The sequence below is a fragment of the Mustela nigripes genome, chromosome 8 (assembly GCF_022355385.1).
Source record: "Mustela nigripes isolate SB6536 chromosome 8, MUSNIG.SB6536, whole genome shotgun sequence".
NCBI classification, from domain to species: Eukaryota; Metazoa; Chordata; class Mammalia; order Carnivora; family Mustelidae; genus Mustela; species Mustela nigripes.
In genome coordinates, this window is record NC_081564.1 from 39,601,984 (window position 1) to 39,622,371 (window position 20,388).

General features: G+C 47.1%; 1 protein-coding gene across 1 annotated transcript in view; it reads right to left on the bottom strand.

Moving 5' to 3' along the window:
* Positions 1–20,388, bottom strand: part of EMILIN2 (elastin microfibril interfacer 2) — a 55,114-nt gene that overhangs the window by 12,462 nt on the left and 22,264 nt on the right. Inside the window, exons 3-4 of the mRNA XM_059410020.1 lie at positions 12,139–12,314; positions 5,690–7,618 (exon numbers count right to left, since the gene is read on the bottom strand). Coding sequence (XP_059266003.1) covers positions 5,690–7,618; positions 12,139–12,314 — 2,105 coding nt within the window. The remainder of the gene's footprint in view (positions 1–5,689; positions 7,619–12,138; positions 12,315–20,388) is intronic.

The following is a 20,388-nucleotide window of genomic DNA, read 5'->3' on the forward strand; positions in this document are numbered from 1 at the left end:
GATGCCCACAGGGTCAAAGGGTGCATCTTGCTAGAGTCAGGATGGTCTGAGTGTACGCAGTTTGCTTTCGCCTTTATATCTTTCAAAAACCCTGACTTGGCCCATCATGCTATCTTGGACCTAAACCAGCCCCAGATTCAGCCAATTTCAACGTGAGAGCCCACGCCAGCACTGTGGCATCAGACCACTCTTCCCCTCGCCAAGTTTTATGGTTAAATATTTGGAAAATTCATGCTTTTTCGTTCTCATGGCACAGCTTGCATTAAGCAACTTGATAAAGACGGGATTCCTAAATCTCTAACACTCCTAAACGAAACATTGTGCTTCGTCTAATGCAAGTCCTAAGAGAAACAGCCCTCCGACATAAGCAGAAGAAACAGATGGGGGGGATGTGAAAAAGGAAGTAATGCGGCTGTCACCGGGGTCTGTTGAAACAACATCCTAGTATCTAGGCGGGTACATCCCTTCTTGGAACAGTGACACAGGGTAAGAGAGCTTCCCTGATGCACAGAAATATTCCTCCGCCTGCCGTCCACTCCCAACGGGGGCCCCAGGTTTTTCAACCCTAGGAAGCCCCTCTCTCTCCTAATAAAAGGCACAGCACAAACACTGGCATTTAGCCAGGACTCAGCATCTAGGGCACACCAGGAGGCTGGGATACACCGGCTGTCAGAGGACACGGCCAGCCGCGGCCTTGCTGACGATGCTCAAGTTACAGGCCAGGGCAGTCCTCGGGGCCCAGGCAGGTAAAGATGCCTTTCACCCAGGCTGGGGGCAGACCCTGGAGCTGCCTGCCACAGAGCTACTCCTACCCCGCAAGATGCCGACCCAGGGAAAGGCAGAGGGTGCCAGCCAGAAGGGCAGGGCCCCACGCATCTCCAGTGATGGAAGTGAGCATTGGCAGGGAGAGGGCCAAACCCCTATGGCCACATCAGACAGAAGGACAGAGGACTTACCAACCTAACTTTGTCCCAAGTGCTGAGCCTCTCATCAACAGAAGTATTTGAATGTGAATCCTGAATAGCTTGGGAGGGGACATTTCTGGACTTTTTGTACTTCCCACCTGACCCCCGACTTAGAAAAGAAAACAAAAGGGGGAGGAAAGAGAGAAAACCCCCACTGGGTATCTGGAACATTCCACAGAGCAGCCAGGAGCCTGACATGCAGAGCTCTCATCCCGTGTCTGCTCTGTGGACAGGCTGCTCTGGCTTCCTGAGACTAAGTGCCTGGGGGTTTGTAGGAAGTGAAAGGGAGAAAAGTTCAGTTGTGAGCAGAGTAAACATCTATTACACGGTACAGAGGGTTAAAGTAATAGGTAATGCCCACTGATTACCTATGCCAGTGATTACCAGGGGCCAGGCACCATTTAATACTCCACTCCTTATGAGTATTAATCCTCTCTACACCATTTTGAGGTAAGTGTCATTATTATTTCCAACTAAAAGATGCAGGAAGTGCATCTTTTAGGTAATTAGGTAATTAGGTAAATAAATGACTTCCCCAAAGTCCTAGAGAAAGCTTAGAGGTAGCTGGGATTGCAAACCCAGGAAATAGATGCTGCGTGGGTCAAAATCCTCTGATAGTTCCTCATCATACTTAAATCTTTTACCGTAGCCTATAAAATCCTCCATGATATGGTTCCTACCCCCTCTCTGACCTTAATGCTTAGGACCTACTTGCCTTGTTCATATACTTGATAAAACTAGCATTCTGAGTTTTTCAAACAGGGCCAACTCATTATTGCCTCAGGGCCTTTGAACATGCTGTTCTGTCAGCCTGGAACACTTCCCACAGATCTCTGCAGGGTTCTACAAAGATGTCATCTCCACTGAGCAACCCTCCGCTGGCCAAGCACCTAAAATATATTGCTGTCTCCTCTTCTTCATGAACTTACTCTGTTGTGTCTTTCCTTGTGGACTGAGCACTGGCTGAAATCAGATCACTATTTGCTTGGCTGCGCATTGACTGTCTTTCTACCAGAGTAAAACATTCACAAGGCTGGCACTGCAGCCCCAGAATGCGGCTCAGATTGTATGAGCTGAATGAATGAGTACAGGAATGAATGGTGGGTGTGATGGAGGGGGCCAGGAGAGGGGCATCACATTTTACTGAGCTCAAGGTGAGATACTGGTTCTTTACCTTTTGGAAGCTAGGCACTTCTCTGTATCCAGATTTTTGGTCCAAAAAAATAATCAACATTTGCAAATAATTTCAAGAGTTCCTTTTAAACCCCAAGGAAGAACATCTGCATTAATGGGAGGGAGACGAAATAGATTTGGAGCTATATGAGCATCAGCAGAAGCCCCTTCTGCTCCCACCCTGGGTGCCTTCTGGAAAATTCAGGCCCTCTTAGGGATGCTTCTGAAGAAAAGAACGGCATCCAAGAACAGGGCAGTGCGCCGGGTAGAAAGGCCAAACTTCGCCTCCCTGGTCAGTCCAGCCATCTGGTTCCTGGTCCAAACCTACATCCTGCATCCTCATCCCTGGGCCTTTACTCCCTGAGAGATAGGATGACTGTCATTAATATTCCTTCCCTCCCAATGCATACAAACCATGTCACCCTGCAAGAGCTAACTTGCGGGGTGCCTGGGTGGCTCTGTGGGTTAAAGCCTCTGCCTTCGGCTCAGGTCACGATCCTGGGGTCCTGGGATCAAGCCCCGCATCGGGCTCTCTGCTCAGTGGGGAGCCTGCTTCCCCCTCCCTCTCTCTGCCTGCCCCTCTGCCTGCTTGCGATCTCTGTCTGTCAAACAAGTAAATAAAATAAAAAGAGCTAACTTGCTTTGACCAACAGAATGTGGCAGAGAGGCGGCCATGCCTGGAAGGGGCCCAGCAGCTTCCACTTTCCTTTACGGACCAGTCACCATGTAGTAAGTCTGACTACCTTGAGACAGCCATGCTGTGAAGCAGCCCAAGTTAGCCAGAGAGAGAGAGAGAGACAGAGACAGAGACAGAGAGAGAACGGCTGCATGGAGGACCCTGACCTTCCAGCCCAGCCAGGCCCAGCCGCCATGCTGATGGCCAAGAGACTGACTCAGGCTAATGTCAAATGGAGCAGAACCACCAAGCCAAGCTAAACCAAGCCCCACCGAGTTCCTGATGCACAGAAAAATGGAAAACATATTTTGTTTTCCAGGTATTTCCCTCCTGCTTTTCTGGGCCCGAACCACCCCCTCATTATTCGTTCCAGTAACACCTCCTTCCAGAAGCTTCTCTTATCACTCCACCTCACTCTTCCTCCTTCAGTCTCTAAACTCTCAACCCACTCAACCTTGAAGCCGTGACTCGGGGGCTCTCTCCTGACTTCTACAGTGGCCGCAGGGACCCCTCCACGCACCCAGTGTGCCTATGCACCACGCCCTGCCCCCCAGCTCCATTCCCGTGACCCTTTGTCAGCTTGTTGGCCACCAGACTGTCATTGTCGCATGCATTGTCATCCACATAATCCACACACATAGCTCATTAACTACCACATAATAGAGGCTCGGTGAGATCTTAGGAACTGAAAGGATAAACCCTACAGCATTGGCTGGGCCTTACGCACTATCACATTCATTCTCTCTGCAGACCTGTGTGGCTTTCCCACTCTGAAAATGCCTTGAGGGTCAGGATCATGCTACTCATTCTCTCCATGTCTCTCACAGAGCCCTGCACACAGCAGGTGCTCAATAAAGGCTCACTTGACTTTCAACTGGCCGATGTGTGACTTTCACTGTGACCTTCATTCCTGATTTGCCCCCCCGGACCTCTGCTCTCAGGCTCCAGAACTCCCAGACCTGGATGCTATACAAGGAGAAAGAAAGCCCTGCTTGTTTATTTTTGGTTCTTTTCAATCAATGGAATTCTCGAAAGTCCACACATTCTACATTCACAGTGATGAATTCATTCCAGAAGGATAATCTTTGAGAAGCTACATTCTCTTTTAAGACATTCACCTCTGACATGATAGACAAGTGTGAGAGAGTTAACACAGCTTCCCACACCGCCTGGGAGTTGCAAATCAACTGGAAATATCTGGTTCAATCTGTTATTATAAAGCATAGTCCAGACAGCGCTGTCACCCCAAGGACAATCATTCTATGAACACACACAGTGTTGTGACCTTTACTCAACATTCCAGAGATACAGGAGCTGTGTGGGCCTGGGAAGGGGGGAGGGTTATAAATAGTGTAGTGTCGTGGGCCTCGCACTGGGGTGAAGGCCTGCTTCCCCATCCTGGCGGGCCTGGGTGCCCCCTTATCTATAAGCCCCTTATCTCCAGGAACAACAAGGCACTTTCCTACCTGACTACCTCAGCCCCTTCAGCTTCCTGGGGACCTAGTCAGGACTCGCCATGGCTCCCCTCCCTCTCATGCTCTAGCCCTCCCCTCCTTGGGTTTTAGGTCTCGGTTTGGACCCAAAAATCCTAGAGGCCCGCTCCAGACCATAAATTCTCAGTTCAACATGTGACGGCCTTTGTCACCTGGAGCCGAGCCAAACAGGAAGAGAGGAGAAAACAGGGAGAGGGCCAGGAAGTGCGGTCCTTGTAGGCCTCCAGTTGGCCCTCACCAAGTCCTTTTGGACCCTGTAAATCTGTGTTCAACTCTGGAATATGCAAAGGAGATGTGCTCCGGACTGGAAGACAATTCTTGGATGCAGCCCCTCCAGGGTTCCCACCCCGGCTCTGCCACTTCCTGGCTATGTACACTTCCTTTGGGGAAAGCAGTGCACCTTCCCCAAGTGGCGGTTGGGGGGGGGCTCTAAGACATGCCCCCTGAGCGAACCAGCTCAGTGCTGGTACACAGAACGTGCTCAATAAATATGAACTCACTTTCAGTCCCTGCCTCCAATTAGAGAGGGCTGTCTCATGACCGAGACAACTTAAATGAAAGAATGGAGGTATAAGAGAAGCCCTGTCCTTCAGGGAAGATGGGCTGAACCCTCAAGTAGCAAAGAAGTGAACTCTGTTGCATATATTACTTCATGTTATTAAGGAACCACTCATTCATTCATTCAACAAACATTAACTGAGCATCTAACACGTAGCAAGCATTGCTCTAGGCACAGTGGTTCTAGGCACCACACGGCCTTCAACAGTCACTGCCCCTAAAATGTTATTTGTCCAGCGTCTGGTCCCTGTCTCTGGAAAGGAAGAGGAAAGTATTTTATTGCCATCTCCTAGGCCTCAGATTTCAGGGAAGAGGAGGTAGCCTGAAGATGATGCGGACAAAGATTATAATGACACCCGCAAACGAAAGGCGAGGCTGAGGACAAGTGAACCTGTAAGCATACAGGAGGCTCCCTGACTAAAAATGGGACGATATCCACCGCTCCAGGCTGTCACGCCAAAAACGGGACCCCAACCCTTCGCTCAGCAACATGACAGAAATACACAGATAGACATCTGCCATCCCCCCTGTGGTGAAGGAGTATTCCTTTTTCATTTTCAATTTGTTGTCCTGATACTTCTGGAAAATGCACAGACAGTAAATGCTACAGTGATGACAAACTGTTTTCAATAAAAGTTTGCAAATACTCTCGATGTGGGTATTTATCTCACTGCCACTCAGCACTAGTGATTCACAAGCTGGCACCAACCTACGAACCACACTTAGGGGAGGACAGACGCAGTCAGTTCCATGGGCCATCCAAAGTCTAGCGTGACACACGTGGCAAGCAAATACAAGAAATGGAACTGTAGAGGTCAACTTACTTGCCGACGGCTGAAATCGGATCAGGTCTTGCAGGTCAGTAGAAATCTGGAAAACGTGGCTGTAGAACTGCTGGACAGAATTCTTCAGGCCAGATATGTCTCTGGAATGTGACCGCAGTGTCCCATTCATCTGCCTGACACAACTCCAGAGGCTGCCGACATGCTTGTTAAGCCCCTCCTTGATCCTCTGAAGACTTCCCGAGATGGAGTCCAGCTTGCTGCAGGTTTTCTCCAGGTGAGACACCCTGTTCTCCACCACGGAGACGTCCCTCTGGACCCCGTGTGTGTTCTCCTTACAAGCGTCCAGCTCAGAGAGGACCCGATTCTGCAGTTGCTGCCACCTCTCCTCCAGCTGGCTGCAGCAGGGGGCTAGGGGGTCCCGGGGAGATGGCAGGGGCTCCACCGTCCTTCCGTGCTCACCCCCCTTAGAAAACCCACCCACTGCCGTGTTTTTACCTTCTCTACAGCTGTTCAGCTCATTCTGGAGCTGATTCACATCGTCCTCTGTGTGGTTTAGTTGAGAATAAAGAAAACGAAAATCCTGCTGAAGTTTCTGGATGCTACGTTCGGTTTCTTGAAACTTCCTATGCATCGTGTCATTCAGGGATTTCAAAAGGTTCAAACTATCACCCATTAGGTGGTCTTCTCCATTTGGCAAAGTATCTTCTATCCCATGAGGCTCTCTCGGAAAGTTCTGCAGGCAAATATCCTCCACAACTTGAACTTTGTTCTTCAGGTGATTTAACTCTATCAGGACCTGCTTGTTCCCAGCCCCTGACACCGCAGGTAAGGCGGAGGCTGAGGGGGTGAGTTCTGCCTCAGTGCTGTTGGCCACCTCCGAGAGAACACTCCCCAGGCGCTCTTCCAAAGACTGTATTTTGTGATCAAGAAGTTGCTTCAGGTCATGCACCTCGCCATTAATGGCCCCCCGAAGGGTTTCCTCAATGTAAAAGCAGTGTTCTTCCGCATTCTTCTCTGTCACATTGATCCTTGCATCTAGTTCATTCCACCTGGCATCAAAGTCCACGTCTGGCTCTGGAACTGCAAGGCGGTCAAACTCATTGTCCAGTCGTGCATTCAGCATTCTGGTGGCCTCAGCAACTCTTTCGATTTTCTGGTCTAACATCTTGATCTGTTGCCCAAAGTCGCCATTCTTTTTACCACCACAGCAGTCTGACTGAGCTGAAGGATCTTGTACCCGGGCTCGAAGATCATTTATTTCTTTTCTCAGGTTTGTTTCCTTCTCTCCTATAAGTTCAATCACTCCTAGGTAGCTGCTGCCATAGTCATCACACTGCTGTTGGAGGCCAATCAGCTTGTACTCACAGGAGTTCTTCAGATCAGCCAGCTTTCTGTCCATTCCCTCCATGAGCTCCTCTCTCAGGGCATCAATCTTACTATCGACATAGGCTTGGTAGAGCTCATTGGTCGTCATGGTCACCGTAGGGCCCTGGGCAGCCTCCTGGAGCTGTCTGAGCTGTCCTTCATACCCCTTTACCTTCCCATCCAGTTCTTCCAGCTTGTCACTCTTGGTCTTCAGAGCATCCTTGACCTCAGCCAACTCAGACTTGATGTCCTTCATGCCAGATTCCTTATTGTTGAGGACATCGGGAAGCTGGACAGTCTCCGTGTCTCCGCCAACAGCACTGTCGGGCACTTGCTGGGGGTGCAGGTTACTGAGCCATGATGCCAGCATTTTGCTGGCATCGTCCTGAATGGCATGTTTGAGGTTTTCGTTCACTCCAGCAATGGAAGACTGGAGATCAAGAACTGTCCTTGTGAGTCGGAGAACCTTCTCTTCAAGCACCTGGATTTTCTTTTCCTGAAGTTCTTGTGGTCCCTGTTTTGGATCTACCGTTTGGCTTGGTTCTGCTGCACGGGTTGGTGACAAAGTCTTCTTGGGCTCTGAGACTTGGCTCGGTTCATTATCTGTTACAAAGAAAGAGTCAGAAATGACTTAACACATTCTACCGTTTCCCATTTTCTGCACAGGCAATAAACAGCATACTTGAGGAATATTATTAAACCTTCACATAGACGTCCCCTCTCACCACAGGCAATTGTGGGAGAAAGAAAAAGACTATAGGCTTTGAGTCAAAGAGACCTCCCCTCGCATTCTGGCTTCACTGTCTGCCCTTGAGCAAGTTAATTAACTTCTGTGAAGCATAACGCCCTCACCTACCAACCAGAGATACTATCTTCCTTCCTAGGGTTGTTAAGAGAACATGTACGTGGCACATAATAGACAGTCAGTGGTTTCTTCCACCCTAAAGGGAAGTGTTCTTAATCTACTCAGTCATACGAACACATCATTCCCACATTAGTGAACAGCAGCCACACCCCACTGGTTGACTACATACTGTAAAACCACAAGAAGCCACTTTGGCATGATCCACCCATTAGCTGTTGGGTGGTATGATATCATATAAGCAGTAAGTTATCCTTCAGGCAACTCCTAAATGTTCTTTGACTTTTATTAACTTCGCTAGGCTAAAGGAGTCTCACAGACATTGTTCAGCACCCTTATGCAGTTGGGGAAACTAAAAGCAAAAGAGATAGAGCAGTGATCCTCTTGGCATCTCCTAACGATAAAGCCACGGGGTCATATATACTAAGATTCACTAAATCGAAGAATATAAACATTGAATTTTTGATCATCTGAGAAATCTACCTCCAAGGAAATATTCTGAATGGAAGGAAGAAAAAAAGTTATAAAGATGATGAGATGAGTCATAAAAATGAAAATAAAGCGATCAATAAACTAAACAAACAAACAAATTACTGAAACCTGAGGTAATAGGAGATTAGAAGCAAACCATGCCCCTGAACATGGATAGCAGGATACGAGGAACACTAGAAAGAGCTAACAGGGGCACCTGGATGGCTCAGTTGGTCAAGCCTCCGGCTCTTGATTTCAGCTCAGGTCATAATCTCAGGGTCCTGGGATCAGGAACAACGTTGGGCTCCCTGCTCAGTGGGAGGTCTGCTTCTCCCTTTCCCTCTGCCCTTCCCACTGCTCTCTCTCTCTCTCTCTGAAATAAATAAATCTCGAAGGAAGGAAGGAGCAAACAACAACACGCCTGCACGGATGGAGACCATCTTGACAGGTGGAAAAAGTCAAACACAATCTATGCAAAGAAATAAAATGCATTAAGGCACACTGAACGACCACTACAAGTAAATGTAGAACGCTGTAGATATTTGCGTCTACTGTTCATTGTTTTTTCCTCCCCTAAACTTTTGGACGCAATCATAACCACAGCTATTATTCATTAAAATCAACTGAGTGGTAAAACCAAGACTAGAATTCAGTCGGCCAAACTCCCAAGCAGAGAACTATAAAGAATACCTTGTTTTCCACATTGAAAAAAAGTATTCTACTTCAAGCCACTAGGAGCAAAAAACCAAGCTGTTGATCACATACGGATGAAATGCCATTCTGAAAAAGGAAATGAAAGCAAAAGGCAGGAGATTGGGGGGAAATCCACATGTAAGGAGATGCTTCTTCTACCCACTCCCAGGGACTGTGGAAACTGCCACAAGTTCTTGAAAGGATGATTTGCTTATGTATCAAAATCTCAGAATCCCTTTGCCCCTGCAATTATACTTCTAGAAGTTTATTCTAGTTAATAATCAGGGATGAATCTAAAATACTAACAGGAAAAAATGTTTATTCAAATACTAGCTACAAAAAACAACAGCAGCAAAAAACAACAAATACTATCTATAATAGTGAAAAACCACAGACAACCTAAGTGACCAATAGTAGGGGATGGTGTTCAAATAATCACATTCTCAAAAGCCATTAAATGATACTGTAGATTATTTAATGAATGGTTGTTCATTATAGATTAAGTTAAAAAATAAGTTCTTTTTTTTTTTAAGATTTTATTTATTTATTTGACAGAGATCACAGTAGGCTGAGAGAGAGGAGGAAGCAGGCTCCACACGGAGCAGAGAGCCCGATGTGGGGCTCCATCACAGGACCCTGGGATCACGACCTGCCCCGAAGGCAGAGGCTTTAAGACACTGAGCCACCCAGGTGCCCCAAGTCAAAAAATAAGTTCTAAAGATAGCATGTTCTTGGGGCACCTGGATGGCTCAGTCGGTTAAGCCTCTGACTTCTGCTCCGGTCATGATCTCAGGGTCCTGGAAACAAGCCCCACCTCAGGCCCCGTGCTCAGCGGGGAGTCTGCTTCTTCCTCTCCTTCAGCCCCTCTCCCCCTCCTTCTGCCTGTACTCATTCTCGAGTGTGCACGATGTCTTGCTTTCTCTCTCTCAAATAAATAATTTTAAAAAATAGTATGTTCTTTATAATGATAGTGGATTAAGGACAAGCACTTCCTTTTCATTCCCTTACAAAATCTTACTAAAATGACAAAACAAAAAAACAGAACCATGTCATGTATAAAAAAAATTAGGCATCAGAATGGTTTTGGACATTTTAATAGCTGCATTGGAAGCTAGAAAACTGAGTGATACTTTCAAAATCCTAAAGGAAAGTTATCTCAAATCTAGAATTCTAAAGATAGAATAAAAATGTTTTTGACTATACAATAATAGAAAGTGTACCTCCCACACAATCTCATAAAACTACTGGAGAATGTGCTTTACCAAGACAAGGCAGTAAGTTGAGAACAAGCAGAGAGTAAAGGAAAGAGGGAATCAATGGGAAAGATACAAGTAAGAGCACCAGTTGGCAGCTGTGAACAAGGAAAAGAGGGTAAACCACGTGGGGCAGGTAAGAAAGCTCTAGGAAGGACTGCTTCCAGAAGATAACACTGATGTGTCTAAACACAATGAGAGGACATCTACATAATCATCCAGAGGAGAGTGTGGGTTGAAACAGGGACAAAGACATAAAAAAAAAAAAAAAATCAAGCAAAGGAAAATATAAGACAATTATAACTCTAAAGAAACCAATAAAGCTGTGTAAGAAAGACAACAAATTCATAGTATATGACACGACTCAGCGGTGAACATTATCTATACAGTTACTACAATGTAGACAACAAGTATTAAACTAAAAACCTGGTATAAACTTATGGAAAGATGAGGGTACAGGAGCCATGTGCTGGAAAGCAGAGGAAAAGGCGTCCAACCCTCACCTTCCGTGATGAGAGCTCAACAGATACGGAGGTAAATTCCACAAAATGATCTAAAGAGTTGAAAGGAATTACCGCTGAGAAGGGAAACGGGGGGAGAATGAGGGTCACTGCTTTCCTAAGGGTCCTTTTAAACTTTTCCTTTTCGACTCAGGAAACTACATACAGGCTTAAATGTTATAAAATAAAAATGGAAGAAAAGTAAACTATTCTGATCCAACAGATGCCCTTCGTGTGTCCCCGTCATATTATCTATGATGACTTCTTGTAATTACTTGTCTGACGTTTGCCTTTGGTGAATTCAGGGACTGCCTGTTTGTTTTTCACTTTTCCCAAGTATCTAGTATACAGCCTACCAGATATAGAAGCTCCATAAATATTTGTGGGATGAATAAGCAAATTTTTCTTTAACAAAATGTATGTGCAGACATGGGAAGTGAGTAATACATGATAACAAAATGTTAGCAGTAGTTAATACATGGTGATGAGATTATGTGTAACTAAGTATTTCTCCATACTTTATAAGCATTCTTTAATTGATACACATTACTTTTTTCACAAAATTATTTTAAAATCTATTTTACAGACAGTATTGGGAAACACTAAGTTTCAAAATTGATAATACCTCATGGGAAAATATAATCATTTGAAGACAACCATCAAATTCATGAGGTAACCTAGGTTACATGTATTCTCACTGAACTTAAAAAAGAGAAAAGATAAAAGGACAATTTTTAATCCATAAAAGTCATTTGCTTAATGTTATACCAAAAAAAAAAAAGTGAAAATTATCACTGCTTTCTTAATTATTCACTGAGTTTGTGCTACTTCAAAGACAATTCATAAACAGATTTAAGAACAACTTCACTGATGCCTCTCCCTCTTAGCTTTGCAAATATCTCACCCCAAACAGAATGGGAACGACTCGGATTTAACTATTTAAAAACAAAACAAAACAGTTTCTTTTCTTCAAATTCAGATTTATGAGAGCTTATAGATGAAAAGCAAAAACAAAGCATCACTACCACTGAACCTCTTCTCATCTGTGCCACACACCACACCAGTCTGAAACTATGCCCTGCACTGATAGCTAAGTCCTTAACAGAGTAATCCACTTGTAAAATAAATAAATAAATAAATAAATAAATAAATAAATAAATAAATAAATCTGTCTCTGATTGCTTCTGCAAATAAATTTGCATGCTACATGTGTCTACTGCAGGCATATAGGTGTGTTCTTAAAGACCCTGGAGAGATTGCCATTGAAAATCATAAATCCCACTGTCCGCAGGAACGCTGAAAAGATTGGAGGTGGTCACACACAGCAAAGCACAAAGAAGTTACCTGTGGCTTTCTTCATGCTATTTCGAGGCCGGGCAGGTGTGGGGCGGGGGGTCTTCACAGTGTCCCTGGGACCTTCCTGGCAGTCTCCCCCTCTAAAGCCGGGGCAGCATCTCCATTCCAACTGTGTCACTGTCTTGTACTTGGTGACATATCTGGGTCTGAAGTTCACACGATACCTGCCAAAGAAAAGCATGGCATCTCTTCACTGTGGCTGTCGAGAGCGTTCTTGAACCTCCCTGACCCGGACCAGAATGAACAGGATCCAAGTCCCTGTCTGCTTTCTCCGAGCTGACCCAGAGGCGACCACTGGTCTCTTCAGTCCAGCCCTGACCCCCCTGGGGTTCAGCCAAAATCAGATTGGCCCCCATCTTGCATGTCTTAGACCTGCCTGCACCCAGGTCCCTTCCCACTGATGGCCAGAGACAGACCACCTAGAAAAGCCTGGCCCCACAACTCCCAAACTGAGCTTTTATTTTACCCAAAACTTTTGTTCTACTTTTCTTTCTTTCTTTCTTTCTTTCTTTTTTTTTTTTTTTTTTGTCGCTGCTTTGTGGAGATTTTTTCTGGGTAACGCAGCCTCATTTGTTTTATATTTTGAAGAAACCTCCCCAGCACCTTTGTCTCTTGTAGCATCTGTGCATTTATCATGGCACCTTCCTTCTTACAAAGGTAGCAAGCTGTGAGCCTTCAGAGATCTGCGTTCAGATCTTTTCAAAGAGATGCCCTGATCCATACAGCTGATGACGGAAATAAGAATCCCTTTTAAAGAAGTGTACATTCCCCAGGGCACCTGGGTGGCTCAGGCAGTTAAGTGTCCAACTTTTGATTTCGGCTCAGGTTATGATCTCAGGGTCCTGAGTTCAAGACCCCTGTTGGGCTCCACCTCCATGACTCTTTCCCTCGCCCTCTGCCCCTCCCTGTCCTCTCTCTAAAGAAAGAAAGAAAGAAAGAAAGGTAGGTCACGTGTTCCTCCACACATGCACAAACCATAGAGAGATTCTTGTGATAAGCTGTAACGTCCTCCAGATCCAGGGCTGGGCCTGGAACAGAGACTGGCAATCCAGCAGCCCCATGGACACTCCGAGGGAGAGGGATGGATGCAGGAATCCAACACCCCAGGTGCCCCTGCTCACAGCACAGATACAAGCTGTTCCTTAACTTATCCCAACTTCTGCTTCCAGCTTGGAATCATGGCTCTCTAGAACGTCTTCACTCTCCCTTCATTGTGAACACCAGCACAAGCCGCTGCCCTTCTCTCAGAACGGACTCAGTTCTCTATTACTTTTCCCAGAGTTGCTGTGTGCTGCTCAGGGGAAAGTCGGGGGGCCCATGGGACCTGGTGCCAGCCCAGCTGACTCCACTTCTGGCATCCAGCTTGTGGTGAGGGAGTTCAAAGTCACATTCCTGAGAAAACTGCAAATTACTAGAGATAATGGGCTTTTGGCCCCCGACGGTCAAAGCCATGACACTTATAATCTCAAGTGTAAGGAACTCTCCCACCAACAGGAGCCCAGGTGACCCTCTGGACCCTGGGGACAGCGCTGTCCCAAGCATTAATGTCCCAATGCCTGCCACTGTCCTGGTTCCACTGGCCCTTCTAGGGCAGTGGTTCACAGCACTGGCCAGGCTTCAGAATCACCAGGAACCATAACGAACTGCCAACCCAATGCTGCTGCCTCACTCTTAGAGGTTCTGATTTAACTGGTCTGCAGTGGGGCCTGGGTGCACGGATTTTGAGAAGCTCCAGAGGGAGACATTTTCAAGTCTCCAGAAGAGAAAGCCCAATGAATGAAACAGAAAAGAAAGGTCCCTAAGTGGTGGGGGTGGGGCAAGTCTTCCCTTCTAGGCTCTTCATTCCCTCTTATTGCCACCACATCCCCTGTCAAGGCCCAGCTTTTTAGTTTCCCCTTTGCACAAACGGGAAAACAGGGGCTCCTAAAGGTCAGGCGTTCTGTCCAAGTTCCAATGGTCAGGAAGTGCCGGGGCTGGGATTTAAATCCAAGTGTTCTCTCCTGTACCCCAGATGGCCCTCCCAGCATGCAGAAGCAGAGACTCGGGAGACTGCCTTAAATCTGAAGCAACCCCACCCGCCCAGAGATGTTCCACAGCCCTACAAGCTGGGTCAGAGGGTAGCTGCCATCCCCGTCCAGAAAACACTTTGAGCATCCAACCCGGGCCAGACGCACACCAGCCCCCAGGCCCCCAGCACGGTACCTACCAAAAGAATTCCCTGTGTGGTCCTAGAAATGATCAAAAGAAAGAAAGAAAGAAAAATCCACTTCACTGTTTTGCATGCTCAAATATAGCCTAATGCTGCAAAAATGTGTAATCTCAGAAAAACGCGGTTCCTCTGAGCATTTAAGACTGATTATGAAAATGTGTTTGCGCTCGGGGGTTGTCCCTGTGCCAGCAGATGACAGCCCCTGGCAACGCCTTCTGGCTGCTGGCTGAGTGGGACCAGGGGAGCAAAACCTGAGGCTGCACGTCTGACTCCCCCCACCACATTCCCACCCAGAGGCCTCGGCCTCCGCTGCTGAGCCGAGTGTAAGAAACTGCTCGCCCTTCCAACACACCTCATTACCTTCTTTAAAGCCAGTTATTACTTTGGAACCAGCTCATAACTTAGGGAAGCTCCCTGGAGTTCCTGCCTTCCTCTGCAGCCCCACAGGCATTCCCGAGCCCCACCCTCCACCCCCAGTGGCTTGCCGTGGGCTTTCCAGTTGGCTGCACGGAGTTCAGGTTGATAGCATTTCTGACCGAGTTTTAAGTCCAGCATGTGCGAGAGGCCTCCCTGGCCAGCAGTGACAGCTGGAAGCCATCAGGCGGCCACCTCCAGCTGTGGGAACGCTCACATCCCGACTGCTCTGTGCATGAGGACCTGGGTCCCAGAGGTGACTGTGGGTCAGTCTGGGGGATGGGAGGCGAGGAGGTAGGGTTGTGCAGCCCCGCAGCTTTCCCGGGATTCCTTCCCCCACCGCAGAAACAGGGTTCCCACCACCCCGAGAGCCAGCCAGGAAATTTTTCAGAGGATGGGAGGAGCACAGCAGGAATCCTGGGTCTTCCTTCCGTCCCTCAGTGTTCTGCAGGACAATATCTTGGCCAGCGAGCTTTTAAAAAAAAAAAAAAAAATGCCCAGGATTTTACACGCAAAATTCTAATTTAACTGGTCTGGGGCCAGGGATGCCCAGGCATCTGTACCTTTCAAAAACTCCCCAAGTAACTGTCAAGTGCAGCCAGAGTTGAGAAGTGCAGCCCAAAATTCAGGGCACCCATCAGCCCTCCTTCCTCATTGGAGAGGAGAGCCTCTGGGGCAACCAAGGGCTGGACAGCCAGGCAGGGGAAGTGAATTGACCCAAAGCAGCCCAAGTATTACCCCAAGAACCCTTGGGTTGTAAGCACACAGGAGGTGCCCCCTTGGACACTTACTGAATCAGCCAACTGACTGCACGCAGCTGGGGGTGGCCAAGCAGAAGGACTGACAGTCCAAGGCACAGAGTCAAGGTGGTGCTGGGCGAGAGCTGGAAGGCTGACTCAGGCTGCAGCTTTGGCCTCCGTCCCAGTTTTGGGTAGAGACTGTAACAACATCCCGTCCCTCAAAGGAGCCCCGTCCACAGCTGCCTCGGGCACTCCCGGGGGCCCCCAGGGGCTGCAGTGGCATGCCGCCCCACAGCCTAAGCCCACCCCAACGTCTGCCAGTGCTCTTCGCCCCATCCTCTCAACTCTCCTTCCTTGCCTCTCCCTCGGAATCCTTTTTGGGGTGTGGGGTGGTGAAACAACTGTTCTCCCTTTTTATGAGTTCAACCACCATGTCAAGACATCAGGTCAGCCCAGAAGATTCTACCGAGAAGGAAGGTGGCAAGAAGAGGACTGGAAAAGTTGAATCAGAGTTCAGGGACCACGGGACTAGAAATGTCCCCATTGAAACAAACTGTGACAAAATGACTGCTGCTATTTGAAATCCCCGCCCCTCCCCCCACACATGCAGAAAGACTCCTTCCCACTGACAGGAGGTGAGACTTCTTTCATAACGTGCCTCCGTTCATGCTTGTTCAGTGTTTGTCTTCTCACAGACCAGAGCCCCGTGAGGGCAAAAATTCCTGCTGGTTTTGTTCTCTACAACATCCCCATTTTTAAACATTGCATCTGTCCTATTGTAGGTGCTCAACGAACAATGAAGTTTTAATCATTAATCAATAATTGATCAATCAAACAGTAATTTAATGATACTAAGTCTACTTTAGATGAGGCATGGAGGAATCCAATGTCCATATTAAAAGCCCCAGAGTCATCCTCACGTCTAACCCCAGCAGATGTGAATTCCTGAGCCTTCCCAGAACCAAATCAAGCTCCACAGTCCTTGGGTCATGATGGGTTGGACAAAAATCACACACCAGAAGGTGACCTCAAGTTGTGTCGACCCAGAAGAGAGCTATTAATCAGGTGTGCCTTTTTAAATCTACACTAATTATAAGTAAACCAAAGTGAACGTTCAGTTCCTCAGACACACTGGCCACATTTCGGGAGCTCGGGAGCCACGTGCGGAATTACTATGAACAGCTCCTTCACCACAGGCGTCTATGGGACAGAGCTGGCCTAGAGATTCACGGGACTGTCAAGGGCCAGTAATGGGCACACATCTGTTCATCTCTTCATTCCTGCCCCACACCCACCTGTCTTCTTTCTCCTCTGGCATCCCTCCCAGGTGGCCAGCAGAAGGCTTTTCAGAAATAACCACACGTTCCTGGCAGAGGATCATTTCTACATGGTAAGGATCTTCGAGGTAAGGATCATTTCCCTGCATTTAGTATTCACCTGTAACTTCTTTTGTGAATACACATCACTAAGAGTGCACAAATCTGAAGCCCAGTGCCCCCACTGGGACACGCACTTGACCAGGAATTCCTCCCAAGAACAGACTTTCTAGTAAATTCCTCTTTCTCCATCACTGGCTTGTCCCCAAAACCCCAGAACTAATTCTTCTTGCTTCATTCTGTGTGTGGTCCCGCACAGTATCCACTGGAACGGACTGTTAGGATGGAGAAAGAAGCCAGAAAGAGAGGGGCCTCCCTCTCTCTGGTAGGGAGCACTCCCGGCCTGAAGAAACAACCAACGACCTGGGACACCGCCAGCGTATACATACAAGCAAGAAGGCATTTCAGCAAGTGTCAGGACGCACATCTAGGCAGATTTGGTTATACAACATTCCTGAACTACTCCAAATTTTCCACATCTAGGCACGGAATTCACTTTTTGTTTTTCACTGCATTAAATATGTATAACGTACGTGTGAAATACCCATAACATCAACTAAACAAGCAGGACTACATCCAACTAAAAAGCTTCTGCACAGCAAAGGAAACCAACAGAACAAAAAGGCAACCTAGCTGAATGGGAGAAAATATTTACAAATCATGTATCCGAGAAGGGGTTAATAGTCAAATACATACAGAACTCATACAACTCAGAGCAAAAACAAATTCTTTTTGATGAAAAAATAGGCAGAGGATCTGAATAGACAACTTTCCAAGGAAGACATACAAGACGACCAACAGGTTCATGAAAAGGTGCTCAACATCACTAATCATCAGGGAAATGCAAATCAAAACCATAATGGGATATCACCTGTCAGAATGGCTGGTATCAAGAAAGTCGAGAAACTGGGGCACCTGGATGGCTCGGTGGGTTAAGCATCCAACTTTTGATTTTAGCTCAGGTCATGATCTCAGGGTTCTGGGATCAAGCCCCACATCAGGCTCTCTGCTCAGCAGGGAACCTGCTTCCCCCTCTTCCTCTGCCCCTCCCCTGCCCCACTTGTGCTCTTTCTCTCAAATGATAAAATCTTTTTAAAAATATCTTTTTATTAAAAAAAAAAAGACAAGAAATAACAAGTGTTGGCAAGGATGTGAAGAAGAGGGAACCCTGGTGCACTGTTGGAGGGAATGTAAATTGGTGCAGCCATGGTAGAAAACAGTACGGAGATTCCATAAAAAAATTAAAAATGAAGCCACCATATCATCCGGCAATCTCACTCCCGGACACTTATCTGAAGGACATGAAAGCGCTAACTTGAAGAATTACGCACAATAGCCTAGCTGTGGATGCACGTAAGTGTCCGTGGATGGACACTTGAATGAACGGATGGATGGAGGTATGATATACACACAGACACACACACACACACACACACACACACACAGGAATATTACTTAGCCATAAAGGAAGAATGAAATCCTGCCATCTGTGACAACACATATAAAACTTGAAGGTATTATGCTAAGTGAAATAAGTCAGATAAAAACAAATACCATCCAATCTCACTTACACGTGAATTAAAAACACACAAAAAACCAGAAGGTAACCAAAAACAAGCTCATGGATGGAGAGAACAGATTGGTGGTTGCCAGAGGTAGGGGATGGGGGTGGGAGAAATGGGTGCACTGGGTTTTTCGTTAATTTAAATTAATAAGATAATTTAAAATTTAAAAAAAATTGGGAGAAATGTATCAACCCTAGGTCTGAAATGGCAAGGGGAGTACGAGTTATCAAAATGTAGGGAAAACCAAGGCTGCGAGTACAGTATTAGGGGAAGGCCGCTGGACAGGACCTGGGGCCTTCAGTAGAGGAAACTGACATTGCCGACTCTACCCTAAAGGGAGAGAGCGGATGCCTTCCAGCGGCTGGAGCCATGCAGAGCTAGATGGTGAGGGAACCCAGTGAGGCAGTCCAGTGAGGTGGTATGAGTGAGACAATTGTGGAAACCATAATCAATTGCAAGTATCCCTAGACCACAAGCAACAGCCCTTCTCACGGGTTACCTGAATGACAGGCAAGGATCATCTCATCTCTGGGCCACGGTTTCATCAATACGATGAAAGGATGACATCAGAAGCAGCAGAGAGGCAGGCAGAGAGAGGAGGAAGCAGGCTCCCTGATGAACAGAGAGACCAATGTGGGGCTCAATCCCAGGACCCTGAGATCATGACCTGAGCCGAAGGCAGAGGCTTTAACCCACTGAGGCACCCAGGCGCCCCAGAGAAAGAGTATTTTTAAGACAAGGAGATGCTCAGTGAACTGAGCCAGGGTTGCTCAGATCAATGGTGAGAGAGGACACTGGGTCAGAATAAAGAATAAAAGAAGAGGAGGTACAGCGTGGCCCCCAAAACCTCTCCTATAGAGTTTGCTTTTGAGAAATAGGGAGCTAACCAGGAGTTAACAGGGGGCTGAAGAAGCGTAAGCATATCTTCCCAAGTTCAGGAAAATCCTAGCCAGGGAAGAGTATTGAGAGGAAGGAAAAAGCTGAAGGGTGGAGGGGAGCTGTGGAGAAGCATTCCTGGTCCTCATCCAAGGGACACCGCTCTGATGAATTAGCCCTGTCTAATGGTGCGCGGGGGGCGGGGGACTGGGATGCCAGGGGCTAACTGATTCAAACTCAGTCCCTACAAAAAAAAAGAAAAGGACCATCTTGACCATTTTTACCAGTGCCGTTCAGTGGCATTAAGCCCTCTCACACTGTTAGACAACTGTCAGACAACTGTCACCCCCAGAACCTTTTTCATCTTCCCAAACTGCAGCTCTATGCCGTTCGACACAAACTCCCCACGCGCCCTCCCTCTCATCCCCTGCAACCGCCAGTGCACTTTCTGTCTCTATGAATCTGACCTCTTCAGGGACTTAACAGACGTGGAATCATACAGCGTCTGTCCTTTCATGAATGCCTTATTTCCCTTAGCCTCATGTCCTTGTAGAAAAAGACACTTTTCCTCCAACCTCTTAGGTTCGATCCGGGTCCTGTAAATTAAACTGACAAAAGACAGGAGATAAGGCATCCAAATTTTTACGTGTTTGGAGGCTTTACAGTAAAAAGTGAAAACAAGCAGTTAGACTCAGGAGCCTGTCTACCATTTTAACACAGGGTAATAAATTGTGAAGTCATGGGACCAGGGAAAAGGGGTTTGGGCTTCTAGGGGCAATAAAGTGTGAGACTGTGGCTAGGAAGTTTATGGAGGAAACTGAGGGAAGAGAAGGGTTATTTTAGTAAGGGTTGCTTATGCAGTCTTTTCCATGTACAGTGACGAGGGTCATTCTCTTCATCCTGGTACAGGGGAGACAGAAACTCAGGGAAGACAGAGAGTTCTTCTTGTCTCTGCTTTTCTTCAACTGCCTTCAGGTTAAACTAACCAATATGCCAACACGGCACATTTTGGTATGGCCTGGTATGGCCTGCTCTGAAGTCCTTCACCCTCCAGGATC